This window comes from Miniopterus schreibersii, assembly GCF_964146895.1.
Source record: "Miniopterus schreibersii genome assembly, chromosome: 2".
NCBI lineage: Eukaryota > Metazoa > Chordata > Mammalia > Chiroptera > Miniopteridae > Miniopterus > Miniopterus schreibersii.
The window spans coordinates 176,242,269-176,265,083 of record NC_138102.1 but is presented as its reverse complement, the minus strand read 5'-3'; the positions used below and the strand labels follow the sequence as shown (position 1 = coordinate 176,265,083).

General features: G+C 47.9%; 1 protein-coding gene across 2 annotated transcripts in view; it reads left to right on the top strand.

Moving 5' to 3' along the window:
• NUAK1 (NUAK family kinase 1) overlaps positions 1-18,605 on the top strand; it is a 70,202-nt gene extending 51,597 nt beyond the window's left edge. For both annotated transcript variants that reach the window (XM_081128385.1, XM_081128384.1), the window contains exons 5-7: positions 9,005-9,124; positions 11,197-11,329; positions 14,048-18,605. In XM_081128385.1, coding sequence (XP_080984511.1) covers positions 9,005-9,124; positions 11,197-11,329; positions 14,048-15,201 — 1,407 coding nt within the window. In that variant the 3' untranslated portion in view covers positions 15,202-18,605. The remainder of the gene's footprint in view (positions 1-9,004; positions 9,125-11,196; positions 11,330-14,047) is intronic.
• The last annotated feature ends 4,210 nt before the right edge of the window (positions 18,606-22,815 follow it).

The following is a 22,815-nucleotide window of genomic DNA, read 5'->3' as shown; positions in this document are numbered from 1 at the left end:
GACGTTAGTGCCTCCTCCCCGGTCCCCAGACAAAGCCTGGGAATGACCTTGCATCACCCTCTCTTGTTGTTGTTGTTGCTCTAAGTTGAGGGATACATCACCGGGTGACCATCTCCTTGCTTAGAAGGACGGCGTCGCTTTGGCATTTCACCACCATTAGTCACCATCGTCCTTCGAGAGGCCTCTGGAAGCCATGTCCAGTGACATCTTGTGCTGGTGGGTGGGTGACCGTGGTCACATATTTCTCTGCGGTCCTTAGACTAAGGAGGAAACAGTTGGTCAAGGCAGTTTTCTCCAGGAACAGGACAGGAAATCTCAGGGCCCCTGCAGTCTGGCAAAGTGGCTGGAGTGTTAGAGCAGGAGACTAGATGCAGGGTTAGAAAATTCCATCCTGTGTGGCTTGCTGGTTCCTTGACCTCGGGCAATCCGCTTCACCCTGTCTCCTCAACTATAAAACGGGGTAACAGCAATGCCCACAGGCTTGTTTTGAGGAGTAAACGAGAGACTCTGTGTTTAGCTTTAGAAACCGCCGAGCACTGTGCAGTGAGTCAAGGTTAAGAGCAGTGGCTTTGGATTTGGATAGCCTGGCTTTGAATCGCAGCCCTGCCTGTTACTAATCGCGGTATTTGGGATAAGTTACTTGCCTGTTTGTCTCAGTTTCCTCATTTGTCCAGTAGGGTTGCCAGGCCCTGTCTTTGACCATTGTTGTTGATTTGCTCATTTTATCAATGACTATTCCCCGAGCAGTTACTGTGTGCTATGCACTCTTCCCAGTCCCGGGGTGTCAGTGACCAACATGAGGACTAGATAATACCTAGTCAAAGCACTTAGCATTTAACTCTTCATGTGCAAGGTGCCTGCTTAAATGCCTGGCCACCAGAGAGGAAGCTGAACAGGAAGTCAGTTGCTCTGAAGGGACCTGGTGGTCAGCCTGTGGCTAGAGAATTGGGTTCTAGTTTGAAGGACACAATCTAAGGGTTTGTGTCATCCACCCTGATAACTTCCTCTGCAGGTTCTTCCTCCCACCTGCCCCCAGAGCTCTCCAAACCAAATGTAGTCTTACAAGGCCTGGAATGTGATCCTGTCACTTGGGGATTGGGTTCTGTAGTACAGTGTGACCTCTTGCTCCCATGATGTAGTCCCAGAAGTGATAAGGCACATAGCTTCCTAGGGAGTCATAGAATTGCCCAGAGGAAAAGAATGGTTAGAATCTGGAAAGCAATTGTGCTGGGAACAATAGGCAGGAGCCCAGGAGAATGGCTCACTGGCATAAGCAATAGTGCCATGCTGTTGGTTCTCGCAGCTCCCAGGACCAAGTCCTTCCATCTAGGATCCCTGTCCATTAGGTAGGGAAATAGCAGACACAGAGCATATTATAGAAACTAAGGTTTTGGTCATCTCTTTTTCTTTACGATTCTTAATCCTTAAGGTTCTCTATTTCTGGCATTTACCAAGGGAAAATACACACGCCTCCCCAATAGAAACCAAACCTTCCCAATCTCGGACACTAATCCTTCCTTCTGCTTATTCAAGGAATGCTGCTGGGATCTGAGACTCCCACGGCTTGAAAGGACCTTGAGGGTCATTTTCAAACTTTTTGTTTTAATGATTATGGTCTGGAAAGTCTAAGTGATGTGCCCAGGATCACTCACAGTGAATCGGTATAGACTAAATGATTGTCTTTGTTTCCCTGGAGTGCGGCATGGTGCTTGTCACACAGTAGGTGCTCCTAAGCTCTTTGATTTGGAGTGAAGGGATGACAGCCTGGATTAGAGCTCACATGTTTGACTCCAGACAGATTCTCTCTTCATCATCTCACACCCACTCCCAAGGTTTTTAAAAATGTGTTTCAGCTGGTGTTGATTTGTCTTCCGGCTGGATGTGCTCAGCTCTTCCCGAGTCAGCATTTTGTTGAAAACAATACTTATAAAGGGCACTTCTGATAAAGGCAGGCAGGCACAGACACATGGCCACAAGCTGGCTGCCTCCAAGTTCAAGAGAGTCCATGTCATCCATGTCTGGACTGGGGGACCACTGACACCGATGGCCTATTACCAACCAGTGGGACATGAGCAGTGAGGCGCCTCTTGGAGCTCCCTCCTGTGTCTCTGCAAATGTGGGTGCATCTTCCGTATTCCAAGGGTCGAGGGCTATTGCCCAGGAAGCCTGTAAAAATGCTACGGTTGAAACTCGTCACGTGTCGCTGCAGCTTTGGTGTGAGCCATGCAGCTGTCCCTCATCCCTTCCCTGCCTGATGTTGATCTGCAAAGAGCACATCTGGCACTGGGAGTTACTTATCTGGCCACTGCCAGAGGGTGTGGCTTCTAAAAATATTCACGCAGTCGGTCAGCAGAAAGAATGAGAGCAATGTGCTGCTTTGGGTTGCATTCCGTACTCCGAGGAGAAACACGTCTACCAAAATAGACACCCAGTGTAGCATTAATTCCCAATTAATAAAAACGGGCCAGATTCACATCCCATTCTCTGGGAGAACGGAATGCCGCCCATTCCCATGGGAGGCTCCTGTGGAAACGCCTTAGAGTGAGCAGAGGTCCAGGCACCAGGGTCAGCTGAGCTCCTCAAAGAGGGCTGAGAATTTGGTGAGCCCCCAGCACTGGGAGTAGAGGGGCGTCGGGGAAGTGGCCTGCTGCCCCTGATGACAATGGAAACCCAGCTGCTGGGGATGAGAAGAGAAACTTGAATGGCTTTTATGGGGCCGGATAGAGGCCTTGGAGGCTTAACAAGACCAAGGAGGCAGCTAAGGATCCGCGCCTCAGGGCTTTGTGAGAATGTGCATTGAGGCGTGAATGAATCCATTCATTTGTCTGTCCATTTATTGAGTGTACACATATATATCCACGCGTGCTTGCATTCACTCATCCATTCCTGCACTTATTCATTCAGCAAATTGAGTTTCTTCTGTGGGCAACGTTCACTCAATCACAAATATTTACTAAGTTCCTACCTGGTACCTGGCCCTGTGTTGGCTGCTGGGGATTTACTAGTGGACCCGATGGCTGGGTTCCTGTTGTCTTGGAGCTCAGAATCTGGCACATAAACCATTGGTCATGATGAGTCATGAGAAGGACACCGAGGTGAATGAGGGCGGTAAGGTACCTGCCCTAATGGACCTGGAATTTCAGTTCAGGACGCGAGCAATTCACAAAGAAATGTAAAATGTAATTGCCTGGCAGTGAAGAAATTCTTCCTGCAGGGTTGAGTTAGAGAATAGCAGGTTACTATTTTAGCTTGGGTGGGCAGAGAAGGCCCCTTGCATAGGACTCGAACCCCTTAAATCTACAAGCTTTCTCTGGATTCCTGGGCTTTGCACACATGGTTCCGTCTGCCTAGAATGCCCTTCCCACAGCTCTTTGCCTGTCTGTTCTTTGAGCACCTTCTTCTAGGAAGCCTTTTCTGATCCTGTCCCTTCGCAGGACCGGGTGGCCTTGCTGTGTGCCTCCTAATGCCTCCTGTGATATGCTGTGGGAGTGCTGAGCAGGGAGTGGTGGGTCTATCAACTGGATGGACCAGGAAGCCTTTGCTGAGGAAGTGTTGATTGAACTGGGTTTTGAAGGCTAGGTAGGAGGTCAACAGAAAGGAATGTGATGGTCTTTTAAGGGGAAGGAGCAGCAAGCACAGGAACAGGGCATGGAGGCCAGGAAAAAAAGTAACCTTTATTGAGCCCTTGCTAGAAGCCAGAGCCCAGAGCCAGGCCTTCCATGTGCCTCTTTCGTTTGGTTCTTAGAAAGCCTCCACTGGGATGGGTCTGATTACTCCCATTTTACAGACAAGGAGGCTCCTGCAGCTAGGTGATGGGACTGGCCACAGCTAAGGCTCTTTGACTCTGAAGACCAGGCACCTGATAGTTTCTACCCTTCACTGCTCCAACCCAGATTTCTTAAATTCACAAAAGCATCACAAGGACACCTTTTGGTCCTTGCCTCAGTTGACCTCACCTCGTCTGTAGCAGCTCGTGTCCAGCTGTCCCTGGGAGAGGCCCTCCAAGCACAGGGACAGCAGAGTCAAATGTGTAGTGAGCTAGGGGAGGTTGCTCAGCAGCGTCCTGAGAGGCTGCTTTGGAGGCGCCCTCGGTTAAGAGCGTCCCCAGGTCGCATGGAGTCGGTCCTTTCCAGTCTCTCCTGTGAGGCAGTGTGAGCTTAGATGTTTCGAAGATGAAAGCCGACCCCTTCCCTGCTGCTCAGGGTTCCACTGCTCACCTCCACTTCCTGACAGCTCGGGAACGAGGCTGTCGTGGGGAAAGCCACGGCCATTAACTCCACGCCGGAAAGGAGCTGGGGAGCGTGTCTTCCTCGACGGGGCTGGGGAAAGCTGTTTCCTCCACAGCCACCTGAGAGCAATGACTCCTCTTTACGTGGACCTCTAAGCAAAGGCTGCTCTTCCTCTGCCTCTCAGGCCAGCCACGTCCCCGCCCTGGGTCTCAGTTTCCTCATCTACAAAATGGGGATAATGATGGCGCCCTCGTCATAGTGTGGTGAGGATCCCACACATTAACACATGTTGCGCTCACAGAACGGCGGCATCAAGCTCACGTGGTCAGTGCCATTGCATCCCATTTCCCAGCGCAGGAAACTGAGACTCAGGGAGGTACAAGGAGTAATTGCTAACGTTTACTGAAGGCCCTGTATGAAGGCGGCATGCTTTCCATCAATCATGTGTTTGATTTTGCATCAGCCCTGTGGAGTCGGTTGCCTTATCACCTCCCCTGTTATACAGATGGAGTGGCTAATGTTTGGCATATCTCCTGGGGATCTTGTTAAAATGCAACCTGACTCAGTAGCCTGGGCTGGGTGGGGCCTGCAGTTTTGTTCTGAGCTGCTCCCAGTCAGTGCCGGTGCTGCTGGTCCCCAGGCCTCCGTGGAGGAGGGAGAGGTTGACTAATGTGCCTAAGGTTAGAGCTGGGAAGAGTTGAGGCCGGGATTTGAACTCAGACACTCAAGCTCTACATCCCTTACTTTTTCCCTCACGCAGCGCGGCCTCTCATGCTTATTTCAGGAATGAATGATGACTATTCTTTGGCTCTTTCATGGGCAGTGGCATAGTGCTTTCAGTCCTGTGTCTTGCCTGGCAAACAATGTTAAATAAACCGAGTCAGCAGCATTATTGTCACTGCTGTAATTTAGAGTCGCTGGGACCAGGATTATTTCAGAGCTTTACATGTGTGTTCTCTGATCCTCACAACGCCTGCATGCGGTGGGGCCTGTTATTGTTCCCATTTTGCAGATGAGGAAATTGAGTACCTTGGCAGGTCCCACCAATCACCTAAACCTCTGATCTGTTCAGTCCGCTGCATTTCCTCTTAGACACAGCAAGTGGCTGTCAGACCGTCGTCCCTTGTATTGTCATTGTCATCAGCATCCTTTCAGCAGTTAATCATCAGTGAGCTGATACTTCCTTCTTCGTCGGGTGAGCTCACAGTCATTATTCATCTGATTGCGGGTAATCCTTTTTTCAAGTGATAAAATATATGTAGCATAAAGTTTACCATTTTCAGGTGTCCAGTTCAGTAGCATTAAGTACATTCACATTGTCCTGCATCCATCACCACCACCCATCTCCAGAACTTTTGTGCCCTCCCCAACTGAAACTCCGTACCCTTAAAAAAAAAATTCCCCATTCCTTCCTCCCCCAGCCCCTGGAAACCACCATTTCACTTTCTGCCTCTGTGACTTTGACTACTCTGTGTCACATATAAATGGAACCATATACTATTTATCCTTTGGTGCCTGGCTTGTCTCACTTAGCGCAGTGTCTTCAAGCTTCATCCACGTTGTAGGGCGGTGAATTCTTTTGAAATGTGAATAGTCATTTCCTAGTTTATCTTTCTAACTCTGACTTTCATCTGGCAGGGCACACTTCTAGAAAAGCTTGATAGCAACAAAACTCCAAAAGTTAAAGACATGGGTGTTGACTTCCCAGTTTCCTTTTCAGAGTCCAGGCTGAACTGAACCCAGTGTGGGGACAGAGGGTGGTTCTGAACCAGTACGGGGCAGGGGAACCGTCCGTCACCAGGAAAAAAACACAAAGTAGTTACCTTTCTCCGAAGGAGACCAGTGTGTCAGCAAAATACCACTGTAAAAGCAAAGCCTAGATGCCTCCTTGGTAGAATCACCCTCCGTACACAACTGACGCTCTGATGCAGGGAAAGCACACAGATTGGGAAGAACCTGACGCTCGTGGGGTTGCCTGTCTCTGTGACCTTCAGCAAAGCTTTCAGTCGTCTGACCTCCACTTGCTTCGCTTACAGAACGAGGGGTAGAATTAGCTCACCTCTTAAGGCTCTTTCAGGTTGAAACCATTTTGGAGATTGGGTTACTTTTGCTTTATTATGTTCAAAATCATTATTCCCCATGTTATAGCTTTTCCCAACCTCTTTCCTTTCACTTTCTTCTTTTTTGCCTTTTCCTAGTATCTCCTGTGCTGTTTTACTTAACATTTTTATTTCAATTCATTTTTTAAAATTGTATTTATTTGAACGAGGAGCCTTATGGAATTCCCTTAAATGGAAAACCAGTGTCCTGTTGAGTATCGCGAAGTTATTAAAGTTACCTAGATGGGTGAGAGTGGGAAGCAAATACTGATTGAGCTTCAACTCTGTGCCAGTTACTGTTCTAAGCCCTTTACATACTTCATGTTATTTCATTTTTACCATGACCCTGTGGGGATAGATCCTGTTTCTACCTCCATTTTACAGATTAGAAAACTGAGGCTTCGAGGAGTTTCAGAGCCAGTGGCCACTTCCTGTAAGCTCCCCGGGGCATGGCATCTTAGGGCCACAGCCCAAGTTTAAGTGGCTCAGGGTTTGAGAACTGTGTGTGTGTGTGTGTGTTGGTTAATTTCGCTTTTCCGCTGAAGTGCCAAGAACATGGACTAATCTAGATTTCTATTAATCTTCTGTCAGCGGCCCTGACAGTTTTACTGGGAGAGGCTGATAAACATCAGTCTGTGAGGATGGGAGTGAGTACAACATAAACACACTCTCAGAGGGCTGCAAACAAAGCAAGGATGCCCAGACTTGGAGAACTCCAGTGTGGGTGTGTGTGCACGGGGATTTGCACATGGAGCTGGTGGGTGCCTCTCGTGTGTGTGTGGGGAGGTGGTGGAAGCTCGTAGGCGCCCCAGATGCCGCCGACATTGCGGGGTAAAAAGGAACGTATTTTCTGCAGGACGCGCACTTGCTGTGACAGTTCCTGCCGTAGTGGCAGACAGCGAGGACACAGCCTGCGACTTCTCCGTATGTCCCAGGGCTGTAGCCATTTCATCTCTCTTCTGATTGACAGGGCACACTTCGTAGAGCTTCCAACCAACTTCCTGCAACCAAGCCAGGCCGGGGCCTTGATAAAAAAGTGGAATTCAGGGCAATTAAGTGCAATCCGAACCCCAAGAATGCGTTCTCTGAGGGCAGTTTTTCACCAGCTACTTTCAATGGCATTCCATTCATTCGGGGCTGACTTCTACAAAATAGGCTTATTCTGGGGGCTGTGTTCAAAAGAGAGCCCCAGCGCGTTTTTGCGGTCAGGCCGGGCTGCTCTCTGGGCATGTGAATCGCTCTGCCTGTTTATAAGCCCCCAGTGGAGACCAACTTGGGGAGCGGCAGAAGCCTGCAGTGGGTTCAGCTTGTGAGGCTGGAGGGAAAGGCTGAGAATGGAGGGAAATTTTCTTTTACCTGGGGACAGAGCAACACAGAGGTTGAAAACTTTAGACACTGGTTTACATTGACACTGACTAGTTAGCTTGCCTGAGATGAACCACTGCATCTCTCTAAACCTCAGTTTCCTCATCTGTTAAGTAGTGTTTTGTTTTTGTTTTTAAATGTGGTAAAATATCCGTACCACAAAATTCACCATCTTAATCATTTTTAGATGTACAGTTCAGTGGCATGAAGAACATTCACATTGTTGTGTAAGTGGGATTTTGGGTAGATTAGATTAGAGAGCGTAAAGTGCTTAGATCAGTGCCTGATACTTGGAGTTTGTTCGGTAAGTGGTAACTAAGTCTATTATGATTACTTTGTATTATCTACTAATTATCCTGTGCTTTTCAAAATATAATGCTTATTCTACTGACAAGTATTTCTTGGGTGAGACCTGCCACCTGCCTCAGGGGACTTGGAGTCTAATAGGCAAGGTGCATTTGTATATATATTTATGTAAACATAAATGTACTAAGGAAAAGAGTGGCTTCGAGGGGGGTGCGATCCAAGAACAGCAAGATTAGGTAGAGCACTTGTGTGGGACTTGAAGACTTGAAGGTTATAAAGCACTTTTGTATTCACGGTCTCATCTGGATGGATTTTTTTTTTTTGTCATTCTCATAATAATCTTGTGAGCTAGAACAAGATAGGGATCATGGATTCCCATTTTCTGGCAGGTAAACTGAGGCTTAGAGTAGCTAAGAGACCTGCTACACGTCACACAAGTGGCTGAAATATGACTCCAAGCCCAGTGCCCTGAGTCTGTTTCATCTAGGGTCACAAGGTGGGCAAACTGCAGCTCTGATCAGAGTGTGGGTGGATCAGGTGGTGGTGTCAGGTGCACAGGTGAGGGTTTTCCAAAGCGTGATATGCACACCGCGGCACAGTGTGGTTTTAGGTAGGTTGCAGATGAACACTTTTCACATTAACAGGTAGGCGCTTCAGTATTCATCAGAAACATCAAGCCTGTGATTTTGTGGCTATTTCTCAGGCAAGTCTAAATTGAAGTGAAAATAGTCCACGTAAGGAATCATTTTAATTAAGCAATAGAGCAGGTAGTGTGCAGATGTGGCAGGACTTGTGCTGGATGCCAAGGACCACATTTGGGAGTCACTAGCCCGCCGTGCTGACTGGTCCTTTCATGAAGACCCAGGACTGGAGAGAACAGGGTGATTCAGCCGGCACACCCACCAGGTGCCCTCAGCTGCTCTAGTGCTGGGTGGTGCGAGTTGATCCAATGCAGACACTAACTGCAACGCTAACAAGCCGCCTGGATCTTGCTTGTTTTTGTAGATTGCTGACTTTGGGCTTTCCAACCTGTACCAGAAGGACAAGTTCTTGCAAACATTTTGTGGAAGCCCACTCTATGCATCTCCTGAAATTGTCAATGGGAGGCCTTACCGAGGGCCAGAGGTGAGCAGGTTGCCTATTGTGTATGGTGGGGTGGGTGGGTTTGGTGGGGAGAAAAGGCCAGAGGGCAAGAGCTTGATCCAGGAAATACTTTTTAAAAAACCCCAAAACCAAGCAAAGAAAACATTTCCTTATATGATTATAAAAGCCATAATATACACACCTGGGAGGAAAATGGAAAAATCCAGAAAAACCTAAAGGAGAAAATAAAGTTACCTGCAATCTACCCACAAAAGATAACCAGTTAATATTTTTGTGATTTTTTAAAAGACTTTTTTTCCAGTGTAAATCTTTGCATTTCAAAAATAACTGAGCCCTGGCCTATGTGGCTCGGTTGGTTAGACATTGTCCTGTGCACTGAAAGGTTGCTGGCCAGGGCATATGCCTGGGTTGCAGGCTCGATCCCCAGTAGGGGGTGTGCAGGAGACTACTGAGTGATGTTCTGCTCTCACATCGATGTCTCTCTCTCTCTTCCTCTCTCTCTCCCTCCCTCTCCCTTCCTCTCTTTCAAAAAAATTAAAAAAAAAAATCTTAAAAAAAATTAAGGTCCTTGAATATGTATATATGTGTGTATATATATATATATATATCTTGCCTTTTATTAACTTAACATTATATTGTGACATTTTCTGAATTTGTTATTAAAAACATAGTTTTTAATGACGACACAAAGTTTTATTGTATGAATAAACAACCATAATTTAATCACTCCCCAAGATTTAGGCTGTCAGATTATTTTCAGTTTTTCCTCATTATAACAAAACAGATAAAACAAACATCAAACCAAAAACCCCCTCCCTGACTCTGGGAGTGACTGTCTTTTTGCAAATAATTTTGACAGCCTGTATTTTTTGATGAAGGAAATACATTTTAATGGTATCTTCTAATTCATGAGAAATGCATTTCTCTACATGCCTAAAGCTTTCAGGGCCATGTGTTATGTGGAAATGTTATTTTAAAAGCGGGTGATTTGTGAGTGACTATTTTCTTTAAAAAAAGATGGTCCTCTTTACAGAGAGATTTCATCCACTCAGTATTCTTTAAATAGCAGCTGTTCACTGGGTTGAAATGTTTCCTTCCAAATATTTATCTGTTTGAGAGTGTTTGGGGGCAGGGCTGGAGGCTGAAGAGAAGGGTGCCAGGAGCCTCTGCCAATTACAGTGAAGAGAAAGTCTTTCTGAAGTAGGAATGTAAGGGAGGAGCATAGGATTCCATTTACAAAACTGTAGAAACTCGACACTGTAAATTTATCACAGATAATGAATGCTGCTTTGATCTTCCAGGATCTGTTTCCGAGGTTACAAGCTGGCAGCCTGTGAACTGGCCAGCAGGCATGCTTTATTTGGCCACGTTAGTTTTTCTAAAAAAAAATTTGAACAAACATTTAATAACTGGGAGATTTCACATAAAAGTCTGGTTTCTGACTTCTCTTGAAAAACCAAAGGATCGAGCAGTGTGGGGTCCGTGTCACTTTGAGGCAGCAATTAGCTGAGGGGAGGCTGCCTGCTTAAGACGGGTGAATGGACCCTACTGTTTGTCTCTGTCCCCAACACTCTGCATTGTACCCCAGATTCTCTCCTGCTTTGTTCGTGTTTGTTGTGTGCCTGGCTCCTGTAAGCGTTTGGGTTTGCTGCCTGATCCATTTGAAAAGGAACAGGAAGGAACTGATTCCTGGATTAGGAGCCAAGAGCCCCGCGTCCCAGTCTTAACCTCCTTCACTGGGGCGAGGCCTCTCGAGAAACCATTCGGTCCTCGTGCCTCAGTATTCTCATCTGTCAATAGGGGGGGAGAGTCATCCAGATCCTACCTATTTAACAAAATTATAGTGAAGATCAAAGGAGACAGTCTGTTTGAGAAAGGCCTCATGTAGGTTGGGACCTTGGGTCTTGGTTTGAAGTGGAAATGCCCAGCTGCACTGCATATCGGTTGTCAGGCTGCCGTGGGAACCTGTCTGCCAGGTGCCAAATTCAGTTCCTGGGGTCCCGGGGGTGGCTGCTCACGCACGGAGATGCTAATGCTTTAGAAGGCCTCCGGAACCTGCTTCCCAGCCCCTGTGTGTCCTGTCTCCGCTCCAGGTGGACAGCTGGGCCCTGGGCGTGCTGCTTTACACTCTTGTTTATGGAACAATGCCCTTCGATGGCTTCGACCACAAGAACCTCATTCGGCAGATCAGCAGCGGAGAGTACCGGGAGCCCACGCAGCCCTCAGGTGCGTCTCGGGCAGGGTCGGAGGTTGAGCGCGAGCTGTCGGCTTGCCTGCCCGGGCTCACGCCTTCTGCTTCTGTTTTGGTGTCTGTAAGGAGTCTCCTGCTTTCCCATTTTCTTCCCTCCAGGTGTTTGCTTTCTAGCAAAGCTGGCTTCTTAGCTGCTTTACCCAAACTTTCCCCAATGAAAATTTCAGAATAAGCTTCTACATGGCAGGAAGGCCAGGAGTCCCGTTCTCTTGCTGTGTGAACTTGGGGCAAATCCCTGACCTTGTTTGGATTCAGTTTCTCCACTAAAAATTAAAATCTGGGGAAAGGTATTACATGAAGTCCCTTCCGGTCCATGTAGACATACAGAACACCTTCACTAGACTATAAGTGCCACAAGGGTGACAACTGTCCTTTTTTAGCACTGTGCCTTGGACAGGGGTATGGCACATGGCGCTGTTTCAATATCTGTTGCTGCATGACAGCTCTGTCCCAGCCCCCCAAACAACCATGTGACCATATCTCTGGTTCCCTGGGTTGCTAGAGCTCTTCTGGCCTTGCCTGAAGGGATTTCTCCTGCAGCTGCAATCAGATGGCAGCAGGGCCTGGGGCTGATCTCAGGACACCTCCGTGTGGGCTCTCTATCCATGAGGTGCCTCCCCAGGCCTCTCAGTCCAGGAGGGAGCCTGGACTTCTTACGTGGCAGCTCAGGGCTCTAAGAAGGAGGAAGCAGCTGCCAGGCCTTTTTAACGTCTGTATTTAGAAGCCAAATAAGTCACTTCCACCATGTTCCATTGGTTAAAGCAATGGAGGCCATAAACTCTACCTCTTGATGGGAAAGAGCTGTGTGTGCATGGAAGGGGTCTGTACAGGAGGCCGTTTTTGGAATATAATTAACACAGATGCTTCATATGTCTACATATATGTACACACACAGACACACATAGGCGATTCTCATTAATCATACAGTTACATTCTATAAGGTCGCCATGAACACTTGTTAGTGAAGACTAAAGCATTGCTCTTCAGGGAGATACAGGACTCAGTTCCTGTGAGCCTCTGGTCACAATGCTTTTGTCAACTGAACGGTACAGACCTTGTTTTATGTATGTTTCTGTTTAAAGATACCTCGCTTGAAATATATTGTTCATCCTTTGACATGGAACTCATGGCCAGCAGCACTGTGACGCATGCCTGAAGGAAGCTTATCTAACACACATCACACAGCCTTCCTGCCCTTAGGAACTCTAGATGGCACTTCAGCACTACCCCTGGGGGCATTTTAAATAGCAAACCAGCAACAGAAGGCACAAACATGTGAAAAACATGGACTGAATAGACTGAAAAGGACACTTGGCAAGTCATGAGAGCAGAAACAAGGCAGAGTGTTGTCCTCTTGCTGGACCTCAGCTGGGAACGCACGTGTGTCTTGGGGCAATGCAGATTTTTTGCCGCTCTATAAATGTACTCAAATGACCAGGAAAGCAGCCCAAGTACTGATTTTGAGGTTACAAATACATTTTAGTGAGTAGGTGAATTTACAAGTACAGAATCTGTGAATAATGAGGATTGGCCATTGTATGTGTGTAGATAGATAGATTCATATCTTTTTATGTATATTTTTTCAATAAGCCAACCTGTTTTTTTGTTTGTTTTGTTTGTTTGAGATATTTCAGGGTCACCTCTGTGGTGTGGTCTTATTTGCCTCACCAGCTAACAGGAGCTCCTGGCACACTACAGGGGTTCAGAAAATATTTGTTGAATGACTGAGTGAACATCATCCTGTCTGTCACTTTTCAGGGGTGCAGCTCACCCCTCGCCCCCTTGCCAGGCCCTTGCCAGCTACTCCTTAGCCCGCATTAGTGGCGCCTTCCCAGGATGTAATTCAGCCCCGCTGGGGAAGCGCAGTTCGAGCTTCAAAGCCAGCTTGTAAGCGGTGAGAGTCCGTTGGTTCCTGTGGCCTCCTCGACATCCCTTTGGGGCTTTCCCCTGACTCTCTGGCAGCTGACATTTGCAAATGAAATTTGTCAGACAGGCGCTGAGCTGATAGCAGACAGATCAGCTCTGTGATCTGACAGCTCCGCGTGCCGTGGCTTATGTCAGAGAGGGAAAGGAGGCGAGCCCACGGGGCGTGGCCCTCAGAGCCTGGCCGAGGCTGGCCGTGGGCATGGCCGCTTTCACTGCCCAGGTGTGCCAGGTCTGAGCTCCTCGCCATCCTTTTCTGCCTTTCCTTCTCTCATGAGGAGCCTTTTTCTCGCCATCTCAGCCCCAAATTTCCTTTTCCTCCCTGCACACTTTCCCCGTGACCCCGAGCACTGCGTGCTTCTACGAGCCTACCTTTGGAAGATTACAGAGCCAGAGTAATCTATCCCTGCTTTCCATTTTGGTGAAGTGATACCCACCAAAGGAATAGTAAGCCCTGCGGGGGCTGGGGCTGGATTCTGTCCCGGCACCTGGCCTTGCCCATTTTATAAAGACTGGAGTTGACGGACAGCTCAGTAGTTCACGACAGTCCTTCACGCACATGCGAGCACATGCCAGGCTGTGCTGGCACACTGCCTGTGGCTTTAGGTTCTGATGAGGCTCTTGAGGTACAGTCTGTAAGGCTTTGGCTGAACTGGGACTCCACTTGGAGTTTTCTGAAAGCGAGTGTGTCTCCTTAGCCATTCCTGGAGTGTCATCCCTGTCACAGAGCCAAGGGCCCCCATTAAGGCCTCTTCTTTCTTGACCCCTAGATGCTCGAGGACTCATTCGGTGGATGCTGATGGTGAACCCCGATCGTCGGGCCACCATCGAGGACATCGCCAACCACTGGTGGGTGAACTGGGGCTACAAGAGCAGCGTCTGTGACTGCGATGCCCTTCACAACTCCGAGTCCCCGCTCCTGGCTCGGATTATCGACTGGCACCACCGGTCCACGGGGCTGCAGGCTGAGGCCGAAGCCAAAATGAAGAACCTGGCGAAGCCCGGGGCCTCTGAGGTCATGCTGGAGCGGCAGCGGTCGCTGAAGAAGTCCAAGAAAGAGAACGACTTTGCCCAGTCTGGCCAGGACTCGGTGCCCGAAAGCCCATCCAAGCTGAGTTCCAAGAGACCCAAAGGGATCCTGAAGAAACGAAGCAACAGCGAGCATCGCTCTCACAGCACCGGCTTCATCGAAGGCGTCGTCAGCCCTGCCTTACCCTCTGCTTTCAAGATGGAGCAGGACCCGTGCCGGACTGGCGTGCCCCTGCCAAGCTCCCCCGAGGCCGAGGTGCCAGGGAAACTCAGCCCTAAGCAGTCGGCCACCATGCCCAAGAAAGGCATCTTGAAAAAGACACAGCAGAGAGAATCGGGTTACTACTCCTCCCCGGAGCGCAGCGAGTCTTCAGAGCTGTTGGACGGTAACGACGGGATGGGCAGTGGTGTCCTGTCCCCCAGCCCCCCGGACCCAGCCAGGGTGACTGGCCACAGCCTCTCCTGCCGCAGGAAGGGCATCTTGAAACACAGCAGCAAGTACTCCGCAGGCACCATGGACCCGGCCCTCGCCAGCCCCGAAATGCCCACACTGGAATCCCTGCTGGAGCCCAGCGTACCCGCCGAGGGCCTCTCCCGGAGCTACAGCCGGCCTTCCAGCATCATCAGCGACGACAGTGTCCTGTCCAGTGACTCCTTTGACTTGCTGGATTTGCAGGAAAATCGCCCCATCCGACAGCGCATCCGCAGCTGTGTCTCTGCCGAAAACTTCCTCCAGATCCAAGACTTTGAGGGGCTCCAGAATCGGCCCCGGCCCCAGTACCTGAAGCGGTACCGGAACCGGCTGGGAGACAGCAGCTTCTCCCTCCTCACGGACATGGATGACGTGACTCAGGTCTACAAGAAAGCTCTGGAGATCTGCAACAAACTCAACTAGCTCCCGGGGTGCAGGGGCGGGCTGGGGGTGGGTACGAGGGAGGAAGGGAAGCAGTGACTTGTGCTAACACGCTGGTTACCTCTTTGCTGGCCATAATGATAGACTGAAAAGGGATTGGTGCCATCTCACTTGGCCAAGGTTGCAGCCTTGAGCCAGCACCTAGAAGGGAGAAATGAGCTCTCTGCCAGTCCTGTCACCTGCCAGTCAGAATTTGGGTCCTAATCGGCATTGGCTTTATGGCACCCCTTAGAGGCCCAGCTGTTCAAGGAAGGTGGTGTTGGCCAGCATTTAGAGGGTGGGAGAAGGCATATGGGAGAGGGAACATTTCCCTAGAAGTCCAAATACTTCTGGAGGAGGGCGGGAGAGCCTGGGGCCATCTGCTTTGGGTGAGCTCAGAGCTCGCTCCTTCTCACGTGAGCAAGCTTGGTCTGACCGCGTGGGGTTGGCAAGTAGATTTCAGAAACCTGAGCTTGAATGGGCGATCGATTGGTAGTGGCCGCTGGCTGTGCTGGTGTGAGTAGCCCAGGCTCATGGGAAGGAGCAGTAGCACTCATGCCACATAGGTGCCCTCCTTGACCTGGCTAAGCCCTGGGAGTTAGGTTAAGGCATCCTGCGGGATCCGTGTTCTCTCTCAATGCTACCGGTGTGGCGTGGGTTCATTTGCTACTCTACCTTGAATGGAAGACAGGGCCTTGGTCAGAGAGAATGTCTGGACTCGGCTAAGGACTTAAGAGTCAGACCATGGTGATTTTTTGCTGCCTTTTCTGATGCCTGCCTTGCTCTTCAGCACAACTTCCCAAGAGTGGATGGGAAAAGGATGTGGTGTCAGAGGTCAAAACTGGTGGAGAACAGAGCTTGGGCCCCTCTGTGGTCCGTGCACAATGCATGGAAATTGACCCACACCAGCAAGGGGGCAACTTGTCATTTCTTTAACATCTCAATATTAACTGGAATGCCGCCTTTTGGGTTCATTCTCACCTGCACGAATGCTCTGAATCGGATGTGATACTGTCCCTAGCCTCCAAAGGAGTCACTGGCTCACCCGCTGACCCTGTTTAGTGATAGCAGACAGTCTCCCCATCCACCACATGTGGAATCCTCAGAGGTAGGCGAGTTTGCTTCTAGGTAGTTAGTGTGTAGGTGGGATATTTGGATGAGGGAGAGGAAAGTCAGGCAGAAGGCGCTTTTTCCCCAAATCTAGGTATTCTGTGTCATGGGTTTGAACCCCTAGGCTTTTGGGGAAAGAAAGTTTCATCCTTTCGAATGAGTAAGGTGTTGGAAGAGCAGAGTGGGTTGGGAGGAAGCATATGGAAGAGGAGACATTTCCCTAGAAGTCATCCAGATGGCTCTGGAGGAGGCAGAGATGAGGTGTGATAGGACTCTTATCCTTAAAAGCAACCTAAATAAGTATTTAACTTCTGGCACCCAGATTGCAGGTGACAAGACGTCATTCCCACAATGGGACATCTTCAGATACTGGGTTTGGAATTAATGGTGTCATTTGTGAATTTGGGATGACTTCAGATTCCACTGGCCTGGGGAAATTGAAACCCTTGTCTCAAGTTGGCCAACTTCTGGTAGCCACCTAGAGAAAAAAGAAGACTAGTCTGGGAGGTATTTTTGGGAAAACCAACAGGCAATAGCTCATAGGGAGCTGAGGAAGAATTCACCTTAAGGCACTAAGAACATTAATGAGAACAAAACTGCCCTTTCCCTAAGGAGATGGCTGCCTTTCTGCCACCAGCTCTGGAGTTTTGTCATGTGCATTCCTTCAGGTCGAGCTGAGTAATGTATTGTGGGAAGCTTCTCAGTTTCCTTTCATTCAATTCCACCTCCTTCCTGAGCTCCAGTGTAGGTTCAAAGGGAAAGAAATCTGTAGGTGGCAAATTGTGTGTGGAGGGTGTGTGGGTGCAAGGAGGGCATTGTGCACCCTCTGAGCTCTCGGCTCCTTTTCTCGTTCTGTGCAGCACCCCATAGTGCCACACCGCCGGTCCTCATGCATGGCAGCCGGCCTAGCTGGTAGCTGTCGGTGTGACTTAGGTATAACACCTACCTGCTGGTTGATGTGTTGTTTTTTTCCTTTTGCCGAGTGCTTGCCTCTGTTTGGTATTTTCCAGCCTTCTAATCTTTAAATAAAAATGACACTATTAAGAAAAACCATCCCCCCCCCCAAAAAAAAACCACAACAACACACACACGCACACATGTATGTTCTCTTTTGTCAATAAACCCAGACTCGATTGTGGCAAAGACAGTCCTCCACTCAGAGGCCGAGATTCTAAGCTGAGTCCTGGTGCGCTGCTAACTAGCTGGTGGCGTTAGGCACCTGCAGAGTTTTGGGGACTAAATTTCCCCTTCAGTAAGAGCTGGAGGGGTGGGTTAGCTGGTCTCTTAGGCCCTGCCTAGTCCTGACATTCTACTAAATCCTCTGATTCTAGATGTGATGTTGACTCTGTCTTTTCGAGGAAAACCTTGGAATAGAGGGAAAAGCCCAGAAAAGCAACTTTCTCTGCTTCCTGATTAAGCCCTACCACCCCTACCTGCCAATCCCCAGCCAGGGAGGTTGTTGCTTGATTCATTTCCACGGAATCACAAGTGAGAGACACTTTTATGACCCAGTGGACCAGGCAGGAGATTCGATGTCAGCTCTCCTGGTCCTTTCCTTGCCTCTTGGGCCTCTCAGTGTCTTAGTTTACACATCTGCCAAAGGAGTGGAATGATACTCCTTTTTACAGGTAAATTTCAAAGGCATGATCAGTTTTCAGGAAGTGCTTCAAGACCCCAGGCGAAATGAAAATGCTATGAACTCACTGAATTTCCATTCCTGCTATAAAGTGCTGCTGCTTCAGATGACAGGGAGCACTTTTAAGGGTGGGATTCAGGTGAGGGTTGCCCAGGCCTGCTGTCTTGAGTACAATGTGAATGATCGACTGACTGCTTATTGCCAAACTGGAAATGTTCTGTAGGGATTAACTGGCATGGTATCATTCCTAGAAGAGAAAAAAGAGAGAGAGAGAAACTTGACTGCACATTTTTTTTTTAAAAGGAAAATCCAAGTTGTGACTTTTATTTAATTTTTTTTTTTTTTTTTTTGGTAATAAAAAGTTGACTTTTTTATTTGAATTTGTCTTTTCTTATTTATTGGTCTGAAAGGCATTTCAAAGGTATTATAATAATATATTGGTGTAATTTAATTGGTGCAACATGCTCTATGGCTCCAGTCAAAATTGGTTTTCACTCATTTGATTGGTTTGAGCCCAGAACAGCCTACAGGGGAAAAAAAAAAGCTGGATAACCACCCAAAGTGTTTGTATTTTCATTGGAAACTGATTTTTGTTTTGTTTTCTGTTTTTGTTTCTGTTTTTATTTTTAAATTAAATAAATTGCAATGAACTGAACTGACACCTTGCTGCTTTATTTGGATGTTTTTCTTCTAGTTAAGTAAGTGACAGAATGGGTGTAAGTGACAGAAACCCACTCAGGCTGGCTTCAGCACACAAGGGGAACTTACTCGAAGTTCTCAGAAGATGGAGAGCAGTTGGCAGAGAAGCGGGAGCTGGAGATGTGGGATCGTAGAACCACGGGCCCTCTTTCTGCTCCTCTTAGCACGTCAGCTTTTTTATGCTTTCGTAGCCTGGCTTCTCCTCCCTGATTTTAAGACCCACTTTGGGTTATCAGATAACTTTCAAATTTGCATGTTCTCAGTTCTGGTTTCCCAAGCGGACTACTGACCGGTTCCTTCAACCTGGCCCAGAGATAGCAGCAGAGGGTAAAGCCACGCTCTGTGCCCAGCTCCGCTTCCCCTCCTGCCCTGTCCTCGGCGCGTCCTTTTCTCCCGAGGGCAGACAAGTCTGTGATCTGATTGCTCAGAGTCCAGGATCCACGGGCCATGTTTCCTAGTGGGAAAGGCCACTGCTCTGCCTGGAATAAAGTGGCACCTGGGTCCCATTGTGCCATCGTTCCTTCTGCGCACAGACCCTCCAGGAAGCTCTTGGAAGAGGGACGGGTAATGGGGGAGACTGAGGGTTTTGGGATCCCAGCCACAATAGCAAATGACATCAAACCCGACCCTAGAATCAAACCTCAGAGAGTCACGCTCTGTACTGAAGAGCAGTGGCAGGAGATCCACGCAAGGAAAGTCTGACTTTCCAAAGAAGTAACTTTCACGCCTTATCTGGTCTATGCCTGCTGCAGCGTTGTCACATTTAGCAAATAAAACTACAGGACAGCCAATTAAACAAAAGATTATTTTTCTTTAATATTTGGGTTAGGCTTATGCTGAAGAAAAAAAAAGGCATTCTATATTTTATCTGGCAATCTGATGGGGCTTAATTGGCTAAACTGGGTACTGGCTGTGGTAGAGGGCTGAGGAATGGACACACACCATTGTGGCCTGCCAAATTAGGACATGTCCATGCCTCTCAGGTTGGGCTGAGGTGGGAAGACTTCCAATCCCAGCTTGAACTTGATTGCTATGAAGTCAAATTGCTTCACGTCTTTGGCCTCAGGTTTCTCATCTGTCTTATGGGTGTATTAATTGCTGCCTTACCCAACTCTTAACAGGGCTGCGAAGGATTGAGAGAATTTCCATGAAGTTTCCTTGAGTATAAAACTCAACGTGAATGGGAAAGCATAGTCCTGTCTTTACAGGGCAATATTCATTGACTGTGGACATTTTAATGGCAATCTGCCTGGCTTGGAGGCTCTTAATTGTTGTTATGGCCCCTGCGGCTATTAGCAAATGGGCTTGCCAGTCATTTCCAAGGTAAGGGATTAAGGGGAAATCTACTAAAAGGTGAGTCCCTTTGGAAAGACATCATTCTGCAGCCAGATAGAAGGAATAGCACGTGCATGGCCTACAGGCTGGACCAAATGTGACATGTAAGGGGCAGGGAGGAAAATAGGGGTCGCTGGAGTAGCACAGATGACATGTTTTCACCTAATAGGTTGGTGAGGTTAATGAGTGGTCACCTTAAGGAGGAAAATCGAGAGAACCTATATTCATTGAGCTTCTGCATGGTGCTCACATTATCCTTAGCTAGGGCAAGTGGTGGAAACCCAATTCAGACCATGTTAGGTAACAAGATGAATTTACTGCTTCAGGCACAGCTGGATCCAGGGGTTCAAGAGATGTCACTGGCCTCTTTTTCACTTGCTCTCACTAAATGTGGATTTCATTCTCAGGTGCTCTCTGCATGACAGCAAGATCGTTTCTGGTTACAGGTCCTGTTAGTGTGTGAGCCTAGAGTCAGAGAGAGTCTTACTATCCCAGCATTTATGTGCCAAGGAAGCATTGTGGTTGGCTCTGCTGGGATCCTGTGCCTCCCTTCGGCCAGTCTCAGGGTCCAGGTGGAAGGACGCCCTGATTGGCCAGCCTGGACCCTGTGCCCACCCTTGTATACTTGAGTGACAGCTCCTTCTGAATCACACAGTGGGGGAGGGAAGCTCTCCCAACAGAAGGGATACAGAGTCAACAAAAGAAGTTATACCTTTTGGGCCTCATCTGTAAAATAGCATTAAATCATCCCTAACTTTCAGAGTTGCTGTGAAGATTAAATGTCATAAAGTACCTTAGGGCCTGACACATAGAAGATTTTAAATTTATACAGCTAGTATCAGGAAGACAATATATGTAATGCTATAAAGAGGAAATATTTTTGTAAAATCAGCTATAATGTGAGAAAACCCAGCTGAAACTTGTTAAAACACTACCAGGGCTTTATTAGCTCGTATATCTGGAATTCTAGACATAGGATGGATTTCATGGTTACTTAGGTCTAGTGGGAGAAACATAATAAACATGTAAACAAAACCCCCTCAAATTACAGATTGTAATAAGTGCTATGCAGGAAATGTATAGAGTGCAGAGATAAAGAATTAAGGGGAGGGGTACCTCTTGTAGGAAGAGTAGTCTGGGAAGGCATCTCTGAAGAGGTGACTTTTGGGCAGAGGTCTGAAGATGAAGAACCAGCTATAAGAAGAGTGAGTATTTCAGGCAACAGGAACAGTATATGCAAAGGCCCTTGGGTCTTCAAAACAGAGCTTTACAGGGTTAAATTCTGGTCCATTGGCTTAGGACAACCATGGTCAGGGAGTGTGGTGTTTTGCGAAACAGATGTGGCCACGTTCTGATGTGGACTGGCTGTAATCATGTATGACTTGGTGTGCCCTTGATTACCAATGGCTGCTTCCTTCGACAGGTGGTCCCCAGACGAGACATACTATGACGTGCATATTTAATGAGAATATGTTTCCACTGCAGAAATTCACTGCCAATTTATTGAAATTTATGGAGAGGATGTTTTTAATCCACAGAATCATGCAAAGTTTGGGACATGGAATGGAGCAGTGGCGACGCTCTGTAAAGATCAGAAAGTGCAGACTAAGGTTTCCATGTCACAAAACCTGCCCCATGCTACCCCAGCTGTCTGGTTCTAGTAGGGAATTGTGTGGAAAATTTGCAATCAATTGTGTTTTTAAATTTTGACAATTATTTTTCTGCTGATGAAAAATTGACTGTCCATTTCTACCTGACTGGGAATATCCACTGTTTTTTGATCACCTGGTCCCCCTTCTGTCTACTCTCTGTGCTAGTTTTCGTTTGTGAATTCGTCTGGGTAGACTATGTTATGTTAAAGTGACAAATAAGCCCTGAAATGTCAGTGGCTCAATATGATCAACAATTATTTCTTGCTCTCACCAAGTTCAATGCAGTTTGGGTGGCTTTCCTTACCATGTTGTCTCCATGCAGACACTTGGAGATCTGAGCTTCTTCCATCCTGTGGTTCTGCCATCATCAGGTCTTCATTTCTAGCTGTGCAGATGAGGGAGAGAGAAAGCACAAGTCAAGGTCTTTTAAGAATCAGGCCTGGCCCGGCCGGGCTTGGCTCAGCAGTTGAGCGTAGACCTAGGATCCAGGCGATCGGGGTTCGATTCCCGGTCAGGGCACATGCCCGGGTTGTAGGCTAGCCGATCAGTGACTCTCATCATTGATGTTTCCATCTCTGTCTCGCCCTCTCCTTTCCTCTCTCTCTGAAATCAATAAAGATATATTTAAAAAAAAAAAAAGAAAAAAAAAAAAAGAATCAGGCCTGGACGTCATATGCATCATTTGTGCCCACATCCCATGTCAGAACTTGGTCACCTGACCCAAGCTAACTTCCTGGATAGAATCAGGTGGACACATAGCAGTGTCTCTGTCACGACTTATGTCTGCTTCCCATGGGAAGGACCCAACATAAATAAAAATCATTACTGCTCATTTTAACCCAGTTCTTATTGAGCTTCAGGCAGGTGTCTACCCTTTATATACATCATCTCTTTTAATGTTCCTCATGTTCCCTTATCTCTATTTCTACAGATGAGGAAACTGAGGGTTGGGAATGCACAGTAACTTGCCCAAGTTGCCCGGCTGTTAAATGTGGAACTGGATTCAAATACAGGCCCAGATGACATCCTTCTGAGCCCAAGCTCTTAATTGCTCTGTTGTGCCCCTCAGATGATCCTGCTTCAAGTCAGGCTCCTTGTTTATAAGCCCCATCCTACCACCTCCCTGCTCATGTAAATGGTATTTTCCTGCAGGAGCTAAACAGATACCATCAGGAATGAAGACCC